Source organism: Rhinolophus hipposideros (genome assembly GCF_964194185.1).
Source record: "Rhinolophus hipposideros genome assembly, chromosome: 13".
In the NCBI taxonomy this organism is placed as follows: Eukaryota; Metazoa; Chordata; class Mammalia; order Chiroptera; family Rhinolophidae; genus Rhinolophus; species Rhinolophus hipposideros.
In genome coordinates, this window is record NC_138059.1 from 6652493 (window position 1) to 6670647 (window position 18155).

General features: G+C 50.9%; 1 protein-coding gene across 2 annotated transcripts in view; it reads left to right on the forward strand.

The window, feature by feature from the left end:
* Nucleotides 1-1520: 1520 nt before the first annotated feature.
* Nucleotides 1521-18155, forward strand: part of KCNQ3 (potassium voltage-gated channel subfamily Q member 3) — a 226151-nt gene continuing 209516 nt past the window's right edge. Inside the window, exon 1 of one of the 2 annotated variants that reach the window (XM_081070100.1) lies at nucleotides 1521-2380. In XM_081070100.1, coding sequence (XP_080926226.1) covers nucleotides 1995-2380 — 386 coding nt within the window. In that variant the 5' untranslated portion in view covers nucleotides 1521-1994. The remainder of the gene's footprint in view (nucleotides 2381-18155) is intronic. The other variant, XM_081070099.1, reaches the window with a different exon arrangement.

Genomic DNA, 18155 nt, shown 5'->3' on the forward strand with positions numbered 1-18155 from the left:
AGCCACGTTGAGAGCAAACTATTCTGTTGCATCAAGAAGTTTATTTTCATGCCAATATGATACCATCTTTGATGATTTCCGCCTTGTAGTATCATTTAACTCCCTTCTTGAAACTCCATCCTTCTTGGTTCTGAAATTTCTAAGGTTCTCCCCTCAGATGGTTTTTCATACAGGTCCTCCTCCGATACTCCTCTCCTTCCCCACCTCATTCACTCATACTTCCTTCTCTCCTCCCCTCACCCATCCCTTCTTTCGTCCTCCATCTCTTCTCCCTTCTCCTCCCCTCCCTTGCTTTCTCTCTTCTGCTCTCCTTGGCCAACACTGCCAGGCAAACCCAGAGCTGGCATTGCATTGCAGGCCTTCTGATGACTCTTGTCTTATACACTAAGGAAAGATTCTAGGCTTGGCTTTGCTCACAGCCCCTCTCTTCCTCCCAAGCCAGCAGACAGGAGGGGAGCGAGTGGGAAGTGAAGAAGGTACCTGGTACCACAGGAATGGAGGGTTTCTCTAACCCACCTTGGTGGCAATGGTGGGAGGGAGCAGAGGAGTTAGAAGTGCAGGACCTTCACCGTCCCCTGCCAAAGGTTTACCAGATCCAGCCCCTGCCTAACTGTGGCCCCACCTCCTCTGCTCTCCCCTGTGCAGTTACCTGGAGCCACACCTCACCTGGGTACTCACATTCCTGCTGCCTGGAAGGCTCTTCTGGACATTTACCACCGTAGTTGAAGCAGCTTGTCGTGTAGGTTTCACCTCAAAATGTCACATCCACAACGAGGCCTTCCAGGACCAGCCCGTATAAAAAAGCTCCCGACTTTTGGCACACCCCATTTCGTTCCCTCGCCGCATTTGGCAGTATTGGCAATTATAAGGTTTATGTTTGTTTTTCCACGTCTCCCTAGAATGCAAGCCTAATGAGTGAGAGACCTTGGGTGGCCTGGTCTGAGAACATCGCCCTCTGATAGAAGCTCACTCCTGTGGGTGCAGTAATCGCTTCTATGAGCCAGTGAACAGAAACTCAGGCAAGCCAGGGCACCACTGGCCTAGAGCACAGGTTAGGAGCGAAGGGAGAAACGAGGATGCGGCTTCCCGTGCTCTTTCGGTCCCTTCAGCCCTCTGGTCACCCAAGCTGGCGGAGATGCTCTTCAAGGGCCAGCGGAGGTGAGAGCGGCACTACCGACCGCGAACGATGAACCCGAGGGCCTGGGGAGCCACGTTGCCACCCAGGAGCCGGGGGGGTTCTAGGTGCTCTCGGCCTGGGCCCACCCAGCAAGTTGGATTTGACTTCCGAAGCCGAGAAGCCAGGTTGGAGGTGACAAGAAAACGTCAAGCTGCAGCGGCCACAAGGCGGAGAGGAAGACGAAATTCCCCGGCGCTGCTCCCCTTTACCCAGCTCGCCACGCCCCCCCCCCGGGAAAGCCCCACGCCCGCGGGGAGGGGCGGGGCGCCGGCGGGGCGGGGCGGGGCGGGGCGGGGCGGGGCGGGCGAGACGGCCCCACCCCGGCGAGGGGGGAGGGGGGCAGCGCTCGGCCCGCGGCGCTCGCTCGCTCGCTCGCCGACAGGCGCTGCGGGTGCGGGGCTGAGGCTGGAGCGGGCGGGAGGGGCGCGGTGGGAGCGCGGAGGAGGGAGGAGGCGGGCGGGCGCCGGGCTTGTAAATACACTGCGATGCTGCCTCGGGCTCGCCGGCCCGGGTGCCGCCTCCGCGCCAGCCTCGCGCGCCCGCGCCCGCGCCCCGCCACCCCCCGCCCGCGCCCCTCGGGGTCCCGCGGCTGACCCGCTCGGGATGTGACCCCCTTTGGCCCCGCCTGGCCTCCCCTGCCCCCGGGGGGCCCGCCTTTGCCTGCTTTGGGGGCCGTGGGTGGGGAGGGGCGCGCGGATCATGGCATTGGAGTTCCCGGGCTTGCTGCCGCCGCCGCCACCTCGTCCACGCACCCCGAGCGCCCCTTCTTCCCGGAGCAGCAGCGGAGAAGGCGGAGCGGCCGGCGGGGGCGAGGCAGATGGGGCTCAAGGCGCGCAGAGCGGCGGGGGCGGCGGGCGGCGGCGGCGGCGGGGCCGGCGGAGGTGGCGGGGCCGCTAACCCGGCCGGAGGGGACGCCGCGGCGGCCGGCGACGAGGAGCGGAAAGTGGGGCTGGCGCCCGGCGAGGCGGAGCAAGTCACCTTGGCGCTCGGGGCCGGCGCCGACAAAGACGGGACCCTGCTCCTGGAGGGCGGCGGCCGCGACGAGGGGCCGCGGAGGACCCCGCAGGGCCTCGGGCTCCTGGCCAAGACCCCCCTGAGCCGCCCGGTCAAGAGGAACAACGCCAAGTGCCGGCGCATCCAAACTTTGATCTACGACGCCCTGGAGAGACCGCGGGGCTGGGCGCTGCTCTACCACGCGCTCGTGTGAGTCCCTGGCGCCCCTCGGCGGCGCGGGCTGGGGTGCGGGTGCAGGGTCGGGGCTGCGGAGGCGCGTGCGTCCCCGCGGGGTGGGTCCCTCGCGGTGGTGGACCCCACGGCGTGATTCCTCGCTGTTTCCGAGACTAAATTGGCGTGTTTGTGTGCGCGCGGGTGCGCATGTATGGCACCTTCTCCGGATATTGGTAGCCAAGCTTAAAAGAATTCTGTGGTTTTTTTCCCCCCCGATTAATGTGGAGGTGGAGCAGGGGAAAGCGGACCCTCCCTTGCGCGCTGTGTTTCTGCTCGGGGCGGGTCCCTTCTCTTGGGATCGCTGCAGAGTTTAAATGGTACATCCTGGAGTTGGGGATGGGAGTTACCCACTGTGTGTGCGTGTGTGTGTGTGTGTGTGTGTGTGTGTGTGTGTGTGTAGATTGCTTGCTTGCCTGCGTGTACTATCCTTCTTAGGGCTCCATCCTGGTATAGGAAAGATCCTGGTTGCTCTCATTGGGGGCTTGGTCTGGTCCAAAACCATGTCTTTGGGTGCTTTGGGGGGAAGTTAATGAGAGAGAGGAAGAGAGAGTGTGTGTCTCAGGCTCTAAGCCTACACTGAGAGGCTGGAGCTTAATGCGGGGAGGTGAGGGCCTCAGGGGCTTATTTTGGCTGAAACATCTCCATGATTTGGTCCTGATATCCCTTCAGCCTCAGCTGCTGCCTCTTCTCTCACTTTGGCTGGGCAGGGGATGGGGCCTGTGAAGGGGCCTGGGCTGGAGGTTTGCCCACAGGCACCTTTCCCCTAGAAAGTGTCTTCTTGCTAATCAGGATGTAAATACGTGGCCAGAAGGAAGATAGAACTCCCTTCTGCACTGGTGACTCTGGATAGAACATCCTCCTAAATTTGGGGAGAGGGCAAGGATGGCAGCATTGGCTCCTCACCCAGGAGGGGAAATCAAGGCTGTCAGCACAGATCGCAGAGCTGGCAGGGCATTTCCAGTTACCCCTTGCCTCCTGTCTGTGGCTTAGTCATTCTGATGGCTGCTTTTCAGGAGGCTGTCTCTTTACGAGGGTTTGGGCAGAGAATTGGCCATGACCTTGACCCCTCTTGTGCCTTTACTAGTAGATATTCCTCTCTGTTCTCTTCCAATTGACCCATGATTGATGGGGTCTGAGGGAGTTCAGGGAGCTTTGGACTACCTGCCAATCTTCCTCGGTTCAAAAGCTTTTCCAAATTTGGCCACCAGGTGGGGGCATCCACACAGAACCTCTGAGTGGGCAACAGGTTTCTTCAGAGAGGTTATGGTCGCTTAGAGGGTGCGTCCCCTGAAACTGAGGAACCAGCAGGAGGGAGGGAGCATCCAGCCAGGAACATGGGTTTGGGGGGGTCCAGCCTTTGGCGACCGCGTGTATTTGCAGGTGTTAGTAGCTGGAGAGAAGGATTAGCAATTGTTGCTCTCCCATTTGCTTTTTTCAGGTGGAAAAAAGAGATGAAAAATGCATTCGTCTGCTGTATTTAGTTAAATTGAAATGAAATTAATATTGGAATATGTGATAATGAAAAAAGACACAAAAATTACCTGCGTGCACACAAACATACACAGACTCACATATCCTTTTGCACATAAATGGCAGTCAGCATGTATTGGCTGACATTGGAAACTGGGGTCACACCAGAGCTTGTGGGCTCCCTCTTCCTTCTCCCACATTTTCCAGACAGCACCCCAGCCCTGTGTTGCCCAGTCTGGGGAAGGGATAGCTAAGATGCCAGAGCCACAATTATCCTTCTCTAGAATTATTTCATCACCCAGAAGCAAGTTTGAGAATGCCAGAACCTGCAGCCTCAGTTTCCAGGAGAGGATCCAGGAAAAATGTAAGACAATGAGAGGGGGAGGAGTTGAATACCTAGCCTGGTACTTTCAGACATGCAAATCATTTGATTGTCACCATGGTCCTAGGAGGTGGGAATCATTACCTACATTTTGTGGATGAGGATATGAAAACTTCCAGAGATAAAACCACTTGTCCAAGAGTCTGCAGCTGATGTTTAGGGAGCACACATCTGAGTGCAGTGGGCCAGCATTTCTGAGCCCAGATCACAGTTCTGACCCTTGCCAACAACCTCAGGACTCTGGGTATTTCACCACGGGTCACTGGGTGCCCCGATCCTATTGGTAAACACAAGGCTCTTTAGTAATGCCTGTTTCCTCTTCCTATTCACAGTTGGCAAATGGCTAGAAATGGAATTTGGGACCAAAACAGGGGATGGTCATATCCCCGGGAACCGCAGTGTTAGGGAAATATGGGATAAGCTGTGGTGCTGGTGGGAATGTGGATTGTGATTCATTGGGAGTTGTACAGGAAAACCCATGTTGGGTTGGGCTTGAGATTCTGATTTTGAAGCCTACCTAGTTAATGGATTGTACATCCTCTCTCCAGCGTAGGAGGAAGTCCAGTCAAGAGAACGAAATTGAACCTTTCATTGATGATTCAGGATTTTACAAGACACTGAAATTCATGTTTCAGAGCATCCATTCTCCTTTTCTGGGCTGTGGCTAATGGCATAAGGGTGCCAAGAAATTGGGCTGACCATGGGCTCACAGTCTTGTACATGCTTTAAAAAAAAGAAAAAAAAGGAACCTGACCCATGAGATGTAATTTCCCCCCTCTATCCTAAACATAGACTACAGCAAATGTGGAAATCAAAGACCCCCCCCACCCCCGCCACAGACACATACACCCTGCTCCCTTTGCCTTAAATGCCCCTCCCCTACTTTCTCCTGGCCACTCACTTGGCCCAGCTCCAGTGTGACCTCCTCTGGGAGAAGCTTTTCCCTGACCCTCCAGACTGAGCTAGAATTGCCCCTCCTCTGCAGTGTCCCCAATCCTAGGACTTTGCACGTTGCATTGGGTTGATTGGCCTGCTCATCTTGCCCACTGAGTGGAGAGCTCCTTGAGAGCAGGGGTTCTGTTGTTCGTTGTTCTTTAGCATTCTCAGTCCCCAGTAGGCTGCCGGGCCCTGGAAATGACTCAGTGAGCATTTGCTGAAAGGATGAGCGAAAGACTATGCCTGGGTTCACCAAGACTATTCTCTACGGCTTTACTGTTATCACAACAACACTAAGTAGCCAAGGTCAGCCTTGTAGGATTTGAATGATAAGAATGGCTCTCTGAAGTCTTAAAATGGACTATGGGGTGGGGGAGAAGGTGGGAGACCATGCTTTGAGCCCAGTAAGGCTGATCATTTCTCTGCTTTTTTAGCCTTATGACTGAGAAGCGTTTTGATGTTATAAAAAATGTGGGCAGAGATTTGGCCATGACCTTGGAGTTCACATCTGGATTCTGCCTTACGTCTGTGACTTTGCATGAGCTAAATTGGAAATGACCTGTCGTTGCAGTCGATAACACTGACCGGTCAGAGGGTGGATTTCAGGTGTAAAGGAAATAGTGTGTAGAAATGAAATTCTCCCCATGTCAGGCACTCAGTATTCATTAGTCGTTTCTGAATAGGTGTCTCCTTAAAAGTCATACACACCAGTGTGTGTGGCCACTGTGCTGCCCTGGCTTTTTCTCGGGACTCCCCCTTCCTAGCTTATTGTGAGTGGTGAGACGCTGGCTTCCTGTTGGCATTGTTGCTGGGCTGGCACTGCACAAGGATCCTGCTGCCCTGACAACTTCTCCGCGGTCAGCTAGGTATCCTCAGTCACTCACCTGTTGACAGACCATGGGGAAATGACCACAGGGAATGCCTACCGGTTATATTCGGAGGTGGACTGGCCTCAGGACATCTGGCAGGTGAGGCTGAGAGGCAAGACCCAAGCACCCATCAGCTGCTCTGGAATGTAAGAGACCCGGCTGGTGGACTTAGCATGTTAACTAAACCATCTATGGTCCCAAACGTGGAGGACAGACACTTGACTCCCACTCAGACTCCTCAGTCAGGCAGAGTCTTGGCAAGTTTGGGATGAGAGACACTAGGTTTCCCAAAGTCGCTTTGCCTCTCACAGCTGGTAGGGTCTTGGACAAGTTGTGTACCTGGCACATGGAAAACATTCAAAGAATGTTAGTTGTTGCTGTGATTCTATGTATTAATGTATTTAACCTCTTGACAATCTTGTGACTCTGTGACGACCCTACTGGGATCCCCTTTTGTGATGAAAAAACAGAGAAGAGCTTCTGTTTCTTCATCTGAAAAATGTTATCAGTATAGGCTCTTGTGAAACTAAGAATACCTTGCATAGAAGAAATGAGCAATGATAGTTATTTGTGTATTAATGTTACTCAGTTAGTAGATATTTCTTGAGTGCCTTCTTTGGGCCAGGCACTCTTCATTAAGGATAGAGCAGTAAAGAAAACAAAAATAATATAATCTAATATCTGCCCTGATGGAATATATGTATAATCTAATAATGACATCATTAATATTAACAGAAATCTCAGAGTTTTGACATCTGGTCAACCTCGGCCACCAAGCAGAAGGAATCCCCTTCAACAGCATCTCATCCAGTGTGACAACTTGTAATTCATTACTGAAGTGACATTATTTTTCTTCTCTAGACAAAGCTGGCTCCAATTCTCTCAGCTGTCCTATTTCTCTGACTCTAGCCCACTGTCCCCCTTTTCTGCCCCCCATGTATCTTATTCTTTCTCATTTCTCACTTGATGTTAGTCGTCTTAACCAGCCCAGTCCATCCGCACTTTTTTTCACCCCACTAATCTTCCTCTTTTCATCTCCTTCCTCAGTTGTGTCACTTTCCTTCTCATTATTGAGAATCAAGGATTTTAAGAAGTTAGGAACTTGCCAAAGGTCACTCGGCGGCCGGCAAAGGCAGAACGAAAACCCAGCAAGTTTACTTACGGACTGACCCGAAGAAATCCAAAACACAAATTCAAAAAGATAGACGCACCCCTAGGTTGATTGTAGCCTTATGTACCAGAGCCAAGCTGGGGAAGCAACCTCGGTGCCTCTCAGTGGACGATCCGACGAAGAAGATGGGATATATGTAAGAACACATTTTCTTACATTCGTGGATTCTATATAGACCGTGTCTCAAGGTTCCTCTCCACCCTGGGCTTTGTCTAGCTAATGACAATTCTACGCTAAAAAGGTGCATTTATTTCAAGGCCACGCAGAGTCCAGTGCCAAGCCTCGTGCCGGGTGATAGAGAGAGATGAGCCGTAATTCTTTCCCTATGGAGACAGAGACTGAAAACAAGTAACTTTAAATAGTCTACCAAATGCAACAATAGAATGCACAGGAGGACCGAGGGCACCCAGAAAGGGGAGGGCACTGTGGTTCAGCCTCCTGTGTTGTGTTAAGGAAAAAGGTTTGGAGATGACCAGATTGAAGTCAGTACCAAGGTGGGGGCCACCTGTAATCTTGGAGGTGTCACAGCGTGCAAATCAGATCCCATCCAAGTTGTGGCCGTGTTGGGTGGGACTTTTTCTGCTGCCACAGAAGGAAGCGAGACGTTTTTGTAAACTGTTTTCTTGAGAAAACAAATAGGGTTATAACTCAGGAACAAGATGGCTTCTTGCACATAGTTTACGCATGAAAAAGAGTAAATACTTATGCAGTTGGCTCATGGAGCGTCCCACACAGAGTCTCCAATTGGCTTCCCCTTGAGGTGGCCTTCCCTCCAGGCTGCAGACCTCAGGGTGAGAGCTCCTTTCCTCTTCTCCATCCTCCCCTCCTTTATGAGACATACAAGTATAAAGTCACCTGGACCCTTTAAGAATTTACAGTGGAGTTGGGGCATATAATGGCAACTTATCAATAATAACCTACAATTTTACATCATTTCATAGTGTATGATAGCCCCCTTTTGGGCAACACCATCAGGGGACATGCTTTACATATATTAGTGACAGTCGCCGTCACAGCAAGTCCCTACTTACAAATCACCAAGTCTGGTTTTCCTGAGCCGGTGTTGTGTCCGACGAGCAGGCAGCCTGTACGTCGTTTCTTTGGCCTTGACCCCTGAGAGTCTCTGTAAACTTGTCATAGCAGCTTAAGTCCGTCTGTACCTTTATGGATGTCTTTTGGGGGAGGGTGGGGTGAAATATTACCTAACATGACTGGAGAATACTGAGCCGGGGGAATGTGCCCATCCAGTCGCTGTCCTCTGTCCCAATGGAAAGTCACTTAGCACTATCACACGCTTTATCTCCCTACTCCTGCCCTTTCTTAAAATCCCAGCTTTTGCTTTATCTCATCCGTGTATATGGGTTACGGATGCTTCTCCGCCTACTGATGGCCATCCCCAAAAATGAAACCAGCAGGACTTACTAATCAGCAAGTCTGATCAAACCTCCCAGCAGATAAGTTACTTACCAGCAGTTTATGGGATTGTGATGGAGCCGGCACAGAGAGTCACTCGGCAGATTACAAACCCCAGAGCTGGAGGGAAATGTAGAGAAGAGGAAAGTGAGGCCCAGGGCAGTTAGGAACTTGCCAAAGGTCACTCTGCTGACAAAGGGAGGACGCAAACTCAGGGCTGCTTTCTTCCAAGGTTGGCCTCCATTCGGCCTCATTGGTTTCCCCTTGTGGTCCTGGGAAGCAGCAACTGCTTCCCAACAGCGCATTCTCACCTGCCACTTAGGATCTGATCAACTGAATAGATGAGAATAAAGTCAGGTGTGGGCTGATCAGGTGTTTACACACAGGCTCCAGCCAGCCTCTTGCCAAGAAGGGCTTCTCTTCCTGTTGAAATTTCTAGTGTCCAGACCCCCTTTGCTCCACCCCCCATCCTCACTTCCGGTCATCTACCAACTCGTATAAAATGGTCCCTGATCGCCTCTCAGCTGAAAGGCATTCAAAACCTTTGTAATAATAACAAATGTTTGGGTCCATTGGCGTTGTTTATAATGTCACCAAAGGGGCAGCACCACCATCGGTTCCATTCGTGGAAACCTGATTTATTTTCATTAATAACATTAACTGACATGTGTAGAGTTATTTCCCTGGGCCATGTTGGGCTACTCATTCTGGATGGTTCTCCTAAGGTGTGGCTGAGAGGCCAGCCACTGGGTTTTTAACCCTGAATCTCACCGATTTGCCCTGCAGCCGCCAACAGGTCATTTTACTTTGAATAGCCTCAGTTTCTCATCTGATAAATGGACCTACTATTCCTTGCCTTCCAGGTTGTTGGAAGGGTTAAATGAGGTCATTCACACATTGCTCAGTGGAGTGGTAACACTGGTAGAAGCTCCCCGAGGCAAGGATCTCAGTATACATGGTTTATTTAACACAGGGTTGCGCCATCTTGTTTTCATTGTCTCCCCTTTGCTCAGTCTTTCCTCCTAATTGCCCCCACCCATGACATTTTAATACCATAGATATCCTGTGTGTCTCTTTCTGGACTATGTGTATATCTGGGCTCGATACATGAAAAGAATAAGTTTTTTTCACACCTGTCCCCCACCAGAACGGATTTTGCCCCCTTGGAAGCAGTGTTATCCAATGAGAGTGCACGACTGAGGAAGTGATTCCAAGAAAAATTGGACAAATAAGTAAAATCGGGGACTGTGAGGAAATGTGGGGAGATGAGACAGGAGAGGGAAAGCAGACTGGAAGAATGCAGCATCAGACAGGTTACCTGGAGAACAGGTGACACTCAGTCCTGGTGGGGAACCCTGAGGTGCAGTGTAGACAGCACAGAATTCTCCTTGAACTCCATCTATCACTGGCTCAGGGCTGCTCCCAGGGGTATTCCTCTCAGAGACAAAATGGGGGATATTGGCCAAAGGCATTTGTCTGCAAAAGGCCACCTTGGCAGGTCCTGGGAGAGGCTCCTGAGGTGGTCCAGGAGGGCCCAATAGCACTGCTACCCATTGTCAAGTTCTACAGTGAAGGAAATATTGTGACTTGAGGTTCGCACGTGTTTCTGTGTTTTCTCAGGGGTTCTTAAGTAAAGGCCGCCTTGTGGCCTAAAGCTCATGGTAATTCTGTAGTGTTTTACCCCTCATTATTTTTTTATTAAGGATGTCACTCAGGAAAAAAAAAAGAAAAAACCTGAATTAAAAGTATTTGTAAATAGGTCGATTGATTCAGTGCCTGGGAGCTAATGATAGCTCATCATTTTGAGCTCTTTTATGTGCCAGGATTGTAGAGTTCTCAAAAGCACCAGGGAACTTGGCCACGGTCTGCATCAGCCTGTTGAAAGTAATGGTCCGCTCACATATTAGTAATTCTCACCAAATAAAACAGGAGAGTTATTTTACATAAGCACGGAGAACCTCAGTCCTGTTGACACTATTACTTCTGGGTCGCTTTCAAAGAATGAAGAACCGTACAAATTTACAACGTGAGAAACATTAGCATTTCAAAACAAGATTAAAATAGAAATTCCGGTTGTTCTTACAAACACATCTTTGGTTGAGAAAAATGGCAGGATCTTGGTTGTGAAGTGGGGTGCCCTGATTTCTGCCCTTTGCCTCAGTCCTGTTTTCCTGGGGAAGTGATTAACATTGACCTTCAGGATTCTGGAATGGAAAAGGGAATAGTGAGATTTCTAGAATCTTCTTTTGTGCCAGGATTTCAACACCTTATTTGGCCGGGAAGAAATCTCATGGGGGCATTTTAATTTTTTTTAGGTTTACTACACAAGCCCCCCAATATATGCTGTTTAAACTCAAAGTATGATCATTCTGCAGACATTGATTTCAGGTCTGCTGGATGCCAGGCCTTGGGCTAGGAATAGGGGATACAAGGATGAATAAGTCAGTTTCTGCCTTGACGGGCTCACAGTAGAGTAGATAAATAAATAATTGCTTAGTGTTGTGATACTCACTTTAATATATGTACAGCAGGTCCTCGACTAGCATCCTTTCATTGCAACACTGATGAGATGCCGTTGGAACTTAACTCTTGTTTATATCATTAGCCTGTGGTTAAAAAAAAACAAAACACAACACGTTACACGTTGTTTCACCACAGTTCCAAGAACCTATTCCAGACGTTAAGTGAGGACTTACTGTATATAACGAGTCTACTTGGGGCTCCCATAAAGTTGTCAACACTATTTAAATGAGTCAGGAAAGATTTCCATCAACAAGAAGTAGATTTCATCATATATACAGGGCTAACGTAAAGACTGTTTCTTCCTTCATTTTCTAATGTACAACTGTGACCATGACTATGTCACATGTTTACAACCCAAAGATCTGCTTTATTCTCACACTCAAGGAAAGGCGCTGGAATTGAAGTAAGAGAAAGTGGGATCATAAAACCTAGAGTTGGGTGAATCTTGAGTTGAGCTGTTTAAAGAGGCTGAAGATTTGTTTCTTGCCTGTACTTTTCATAGGTGCAAATATTCATTCTTTGCAGTCCAGAGCCTAATATGACGTCAGGTACACCAGCTAGACAAAACGGGGTTCTATTAGAAGGAGAAAGATGGAGGAGTGACTTCTGCTCCTCCACCCAACATGTCTGCCATGTTGTCTCCAGGACAACATGTCAGAGGTTGGGAGGGATGAGTGACATCCCCCTGTGTTTTCTTTCCCCATCAATCAGTCCGCAGGCTCTGCTTGCATGGCTGTCAGGCCTGGCCCTCTGCAGAGAGGGGTTCTGAGTTGTGTGCCCACTGCCTTCCCACCCAGACTGGTCGAGGGTGTGACAGAAGGTTCTGGAAGCCCTGGACACTCTGATGAGCCTTGTCCCATTGTGATACCCCAAGCCGCCTGCTGAGCCAGGAAGCAATGACTGGGCGTCCTTTACTGTGCAATTGAAACTACTGTCATTAACTACAGTGGGTTCTTGGGGTGGGAGGCAGGTAACCTTGGGAAACTTCCCACTGTATGGTCTTACCCCTGACTCACTCACCAAGTGCCTGGAGGGAGGTCATTGGGCCAGAGGTGGCCTAACAGGTCCTGGACCAAGAGGCAGAATAGCGGAGTTCCTGTCCTGGGCTCTTAGACATCATTTATGGAGTTTGACATAAGGTAAGTGTGGATGGATGGATTAGACATGGCTTCCTCCTTCAAAGACCCCACTGTCTAGACAGGAGGTGCAGGGAGACAGGGTGACCTCGTAGCCGTGATGTGGGCTCTGCTGTCAGACATGGGAGCAAATCCTCATTTTACCACCTGTGTGACTTCCAGCAAGTTGTAAAATGGGATCAGATGACCTGCCTCAGCAGAATACTGTGACCATAGGATGGCACAGTGGCTGTAAAGCAGCTGGTTCCATACTGTTGATCGTAATGGTAACAGATGACTCGCATACAAAGGCAGCTTGGCACACAGGCTAGAAGTCGGCATACAGACAGACTGCTGTGGGTTGGTTCTGAGATGGGACTCTGGCAGGCTGCCTGGAGGAGGCAGCCTTTGATCCAGGCATAGAAAGATGCAGTGGTGTCAGGGTCAGGGTTAGGGCTGGAGGCCAAAGGAGTAGCTTTGTCAAAGGCTTGGAAGTGAGAAATGGGCAGGTGAGTCAGGTGTGACCATTCCCAGTGGCTGAAGCTAGAGGCTCTTTGGATGAATGGGGGGTGGGTAGCTGGGTGGTGAGAGGATGAAATAGGAGATGTAGTTGGAGGGGTCAGACTTTTTTTTAACTATGGAATTGCTGTGCAGCCTTGGACAAGAAACCCCATGCCTCTGTGCCTTTCTTTATTTCCTGAAGAATTAGATAGTGGGATACTTTTTAAGGTTTCTTAGTGGAGAAGCTCCTTGCATTACAGAGGGGGCTATTCCTCAATGGGCAGGAATGTCACACATTTTGTAGGATTTTCAGCATCCTGGGCCCTGCCTACAAGATGCTATTAGAGCCAATGAGTTACAATAAATCAAACCACTCCCAGGCTTTTGCAAAGGTTCTAAAGGGGATTGCAGTAGCCTCGGCTGAGAGTCCTACTGGCCAGGACTCCAGTTGATGTCTCTGGCCTCAGCTCCCCAGTGTTCTCACTGTCGGTGATGAATTGGAGCAAAGACACATATGTAGTGGGTTGGAGGGTTTCCTGCACTGCTGAGGTGAGTACCGTGTTTTCATGAAAGCCTAACCTGCTTTTTGACTCAGGTAAAACACCCAGATACATCATTTCAAAAGTTGGGGAACATGAAAGTTACCCAAACACAAACCACATGCAGTGTGCGCCTACGTACACACACACACACACACACACACACACCTCAATCCCTGAGCCCCAGAACATTAATTAGTGTCACTGCATGAAACAAATTAAGTTGGGGACCTCATTGCTTCCATCTGGAAAAAAATAGCACTGGGAAATGCTGACGTCGGAAACGGCAGAGCGGCACACTCTTGGCTGGGATGTCAGCAGCACACTCAGCCTCCCCAGGCTGCAGAGGTCGCTGTTCCAGGGGCCTGGGCCCTGTGGCTGGATGGGAAGGTAATGTGTGTGGATGGAAACGCGGCGTATGTTTCAGATGAGAAAGGTGTTTTGGAGCAGGGGGGCTTTGCGAGGCTGCAGCTAAATCCCAGCTGTGTGACCTCAGGCAAACTACACTTCGCTTATCTGGATCTTAGTTTCCTGATCAATCAAATGGGGAAATTAATGGTACCCACCTCACGTGTGAACATGAGGAAGTGGAGGCTCAAAGAGGTTAGGTGACTTGCCCAGGGGCACACAGCAGCGAGGCTGTGGAGCTGCACGGATGGGACTGGCCTGAGTATACCCTAGTCCTTCACCTCCCCGTCCTCTCCTGGGCCCTTCTCCTTGAGCTCCAGCAGACCTGGCATTCCGATTCGTCCTGCAGGAAGTTCTGCTTTGGCAGGGTTTGCCGTGAGTAGCCCAGATCATGGCTGTGTTGCAGGCAAGAGCCACACATGGTATGTTTTCTTTTAATCGACAGCGCCAGGCATGATGCTGGGCACGCAGTCCGTGTTTAACAAACACTGTTGACTAATCCCTTGGCCTTCAGCATCCAAGCTGCGTTCCAAACAAAACCCAGATCTGAACATGGGCATGGAAAACTGCTGTTGGAACGCTGACCGCAGCTGATTTCCGTGGGAACTCCACAAGCACGCCAGGAACCTGGCGGCCTGCGAAGAGGGCTCTGTGCTCTGTTGGGCCAGGTCAGCTCTACTGCTATTTCCTCACAACCATCCCAGCCAATGAGCGGAATTTAGCCAGAGTCTGTTGTATGTGGACTCTGGTCCAGGTTTGAAGTCGGTGGTTTTCTGTGCTCGGAGATGGCACCAACCGGATGGATAGGAATTGACCATTTACTATCTAGCCTTCTGGAAGGGAGGGAGTGACTGAGATAGAGGGGAATTAGGAAGGAGCTACTGGCCTCTGAGCCCAGGGGCTTGGGAGCTCTGCCAGCCTCAAAGGGGCTCAGGCCTCTCCAGCCCCTGGCGGTAAGCCCCAGGCTGTGTGGTAAGAAGACCTGAGGGTACAAAGATGGCTGTGTCAGTGGGCTCTGGCCTCAAAGAGCCCGTCTCATGGTTTTGGGCAGCCCAACCCCTCTGGCCTTATTTCCTGCAGTATCCTAACTTCTGGTCTCCCCTCTTGCCCACCTCCATCCGTTTTCCACCTGAAAGCCAGGGTTGTCATTTTCCAGTGTGAATTAGATCATGTTTCTGTAGTTCTAAGCCCTTCATTGGCTGTCTGTTGACCGTGGCACAAAACCCATTCTCCTTCCTCAAACTCATAGGCCCGAGGGATCCAGACCCCGCTCCCCACCGCAGTGGCCGGGCTTTCCGGGTTCCAGCTCACGGCAGCCCTTCCCAGGGCACCCCAGGTCCTGCTTTCCCTCGGGGAGGGCCTCAGCTCTTACCATTTTCTCGGCCTGGAAGCCTCTCCCTCCACTCATATAAAATACCTTCCTTAGTTTTTGTTGGGGGCTCTGTGATCAACTGCTTCCAGGACCGTCTTCACCATTGTTTATATCCTTCAAAACACCATGTCACAAGCGGTGAGGACCACAGGCTGTAAGGTATGCGTTCATGTGTCTCCTGTCACTCAGTTGGTGAGCAAAGACCGGGTCAGGTTCACTGTTCCTGCTCCCAGCTTGGGGTCTGCCCATCGTGTGTGTTTATTGACTGGCAGAATGGCCCAGGCAGACTCCCTCGAATGTGTCTAGAGGAGGGTGAGCAGGATGGCCAGAGGACAACTGAAAGCCCCCATCTTGCTTATAGATCGAGGTTGATCTAGGATGGAGGAAGGATGGAGGGAGAGCTGCGAGCCTCCGTTCCGCATATCCCAAGTTCCATGCAGGAGAGGGCTGTCTTCCTGTGGTTTCACGGGCCCGCGCAAGGAGCAGTGGTGAGAGGGAACGTCAGGCCTATCTGCTGATGAACCCGAGAATTTGGTACCAGTCAAGCTTGACTGCAGGGGCTCACTGTCGTGGAAGGGAGGGAGTGACTCCACGGAAAGTCCCAGTGGATGTGACAGAACACCACCTGCAGGGAATACTTCTCAGCCTTAAAAAGGAAGGACATTCTGACACATGCTACCACGTGGATGAACCTTGAACACATTTTTCCAAAGCCAGATATGAAAGGACAAGATTGTGTGATTCCACTTTTACGAGGTTCCTAGAAGAGTCAGAATCAAAGAGACCAGAAGTAGAATGGTGGTAACCAGGGGCTGGGGGAGAGAGGGTGAGGAGAGAGTGTTTAATGGGGAGTGTTTAAGGGGGACAGCGTCTCGGTTTGGGGAGATGAGAGAGTTCTGGAGATGGGTGGAGATGTAGTTGTTCACAACAATGTGAAGGTACTTAGTGCCACTGAATTGTACACTTAATAATGGTTGAAGAGGTACATTTTGTTATGCATACCTCTCCACACTCTGAAAAGGACAGAACTCGGCTGTGGGGTGAGAAACAAGGTACAGCGCTGGGCGTTTGGACCGTGTGGTTTAAGAGGTCCCCTCCACCTACAGAATGTTTCATTTTACGAGAAGTGAACTTCATTTGAAAGTGTCCCATCATCCTGTTTCCCTGACCCAGCTGAGCCCCTTGACATCCCCAGCCAGCCGGCCCCCGTGCTTGTTCTGTTTTCACTGCCTTCCTGCTGTACTTGGCTTGTTGGAAGGCCTGGGGACATCCAATCTTATGTCAGCAGTTCACTGGAGAAAATGGCATGGATTAAATATTTGCAACAATTACTGTCTTTAGACGCCTGCCCGACTCTCTGCGAAGTCCTGTTCCTCAATGCTCCAGGAGCTCTGTGCAAATAGATGCGTCTGTCCTATGGTGCTGTGTGTTTCATGACGAAATCTAATTCGTCCCTGAACTCTGGTAATGGCTGTGGCCTTCTACTCCATTAACTAATTCATTCAACATTTATCGAGCATGTGCTGATTTCCTCTCCCAAGGAGTTGAGCTGGGGGACAGTCACACAAGAGAATGCACTGTGTCCCCAGCCCAGTGGACACACAGGAGGGATAGATGAAGTCTGATTGTGGTGGTGGTGGGGAACGAAGTCTTCCCAAAAGACGGGATTCTGGAGCCATATCTTGAGAGAGAAGGAGTTCTTCAGAAAGGCCAAAACTAAAAGGCATCACTCAGATTGTTTCTAGAGGGTTTAATTCCATCCCTCTCTGGAAGGAACTTCCTAAATCAAAGCCTTCTTCCATGCTTTACCCACCCTTTGCAACTCAGCTTACCATCTTTCTCCCTCCCCATTTCTTGTTCCTCACCGATGGAGGGGCAGAGAGGAAAGGAAGGTGACTAGGAATGCAGGGAAAGCTGGGGTGGGGAGACTGCTCTTGAAGGAGAAAGATCACACCAGTTCCGTCTCCCTCCTCAATGTACAGCCTGTCACCTGCTCTGTGCCTGACTCCATGGGTCTCTGCTTGGAGGAGACAGTGCAGGGTTAACCCCTCTGGGACCCAAGGTCCTCAGAATTCATATTCACAAGGCATTTCTCACATCTTCTGTTACGAAGCCTGTGACTGGACTTTCTGAGCATGACACGGATTGAATCATGAAGATGTTTCCCTGGGGGGCGGGGGTATTGTCATAATTCAGTGGGAAGAGCATCGGGATGGGGGTCTGGACCCTTAGCAATGGCCGTTGGGTGAACTCAGGTGAGTCTTACACCCATGTTGCTCCTTAATTTTCCTACTTGTAAAAGTTGAAGGCCTCCGCTGGCTCTGACCCTCTGTGATTCTGGCCCTGCCCCTTACTTAGCCATGCAAACTGGTGTTGACCATTGATCGTTTGTTTCCCACATCAAGCCTCCATTTCTCTCACTGACCACCATTCCCTGAATTTCCTTCGGGAACTTTCTCTCCCCTGATTCTTAACTATGTTCTTTTGCTCCATCTGGAATCAGCAGGTCAGCCTAGCTTCCCTGGCCCCAGTGGTGGGTACAGGAAAGAACACGCTACCGAGTCAGAGCCCGTGGGCGGAGGGAGTGAACTGAGGGCTTGGGAGGGAATACCAGACGAGCTGTCTCCTCCTGTGGGTGGTATGGTATGAGGGTGTGAAATCTGGAGCACCAGCAGTCATTTTGCTAACATGAGTGGCGGTCTGGAGAGGTGGAGAAGGGGGAGGGGGTGCGTGGGAAGCAGTGAGTGCTGTGCAGGGCCTGACATCAGAGGCAGAACCATGTGAGGTGGGGCTTGGACTATTCTGCTTGCAGGCTGGAGGGCAGGCAACTGGGGAGGCTGGTATGAGGTGAGGTTGGGGAATTGGACGTGGCTGTGTAGACCACAGTGAACATTTTAGTCTGACCATAAGGCCACTGGGTTTCCCAGAAGGGAGCGGCAGGATCAGATTTGTGTTTTGTAAGGGTGACGTTGCCACTGGGTGGAGAAGGGATGGGAGTGCAGAGTTATATGTGGTGGTTAGTTGTTCCAAGATGGCGGCTGCAACTCAGAAT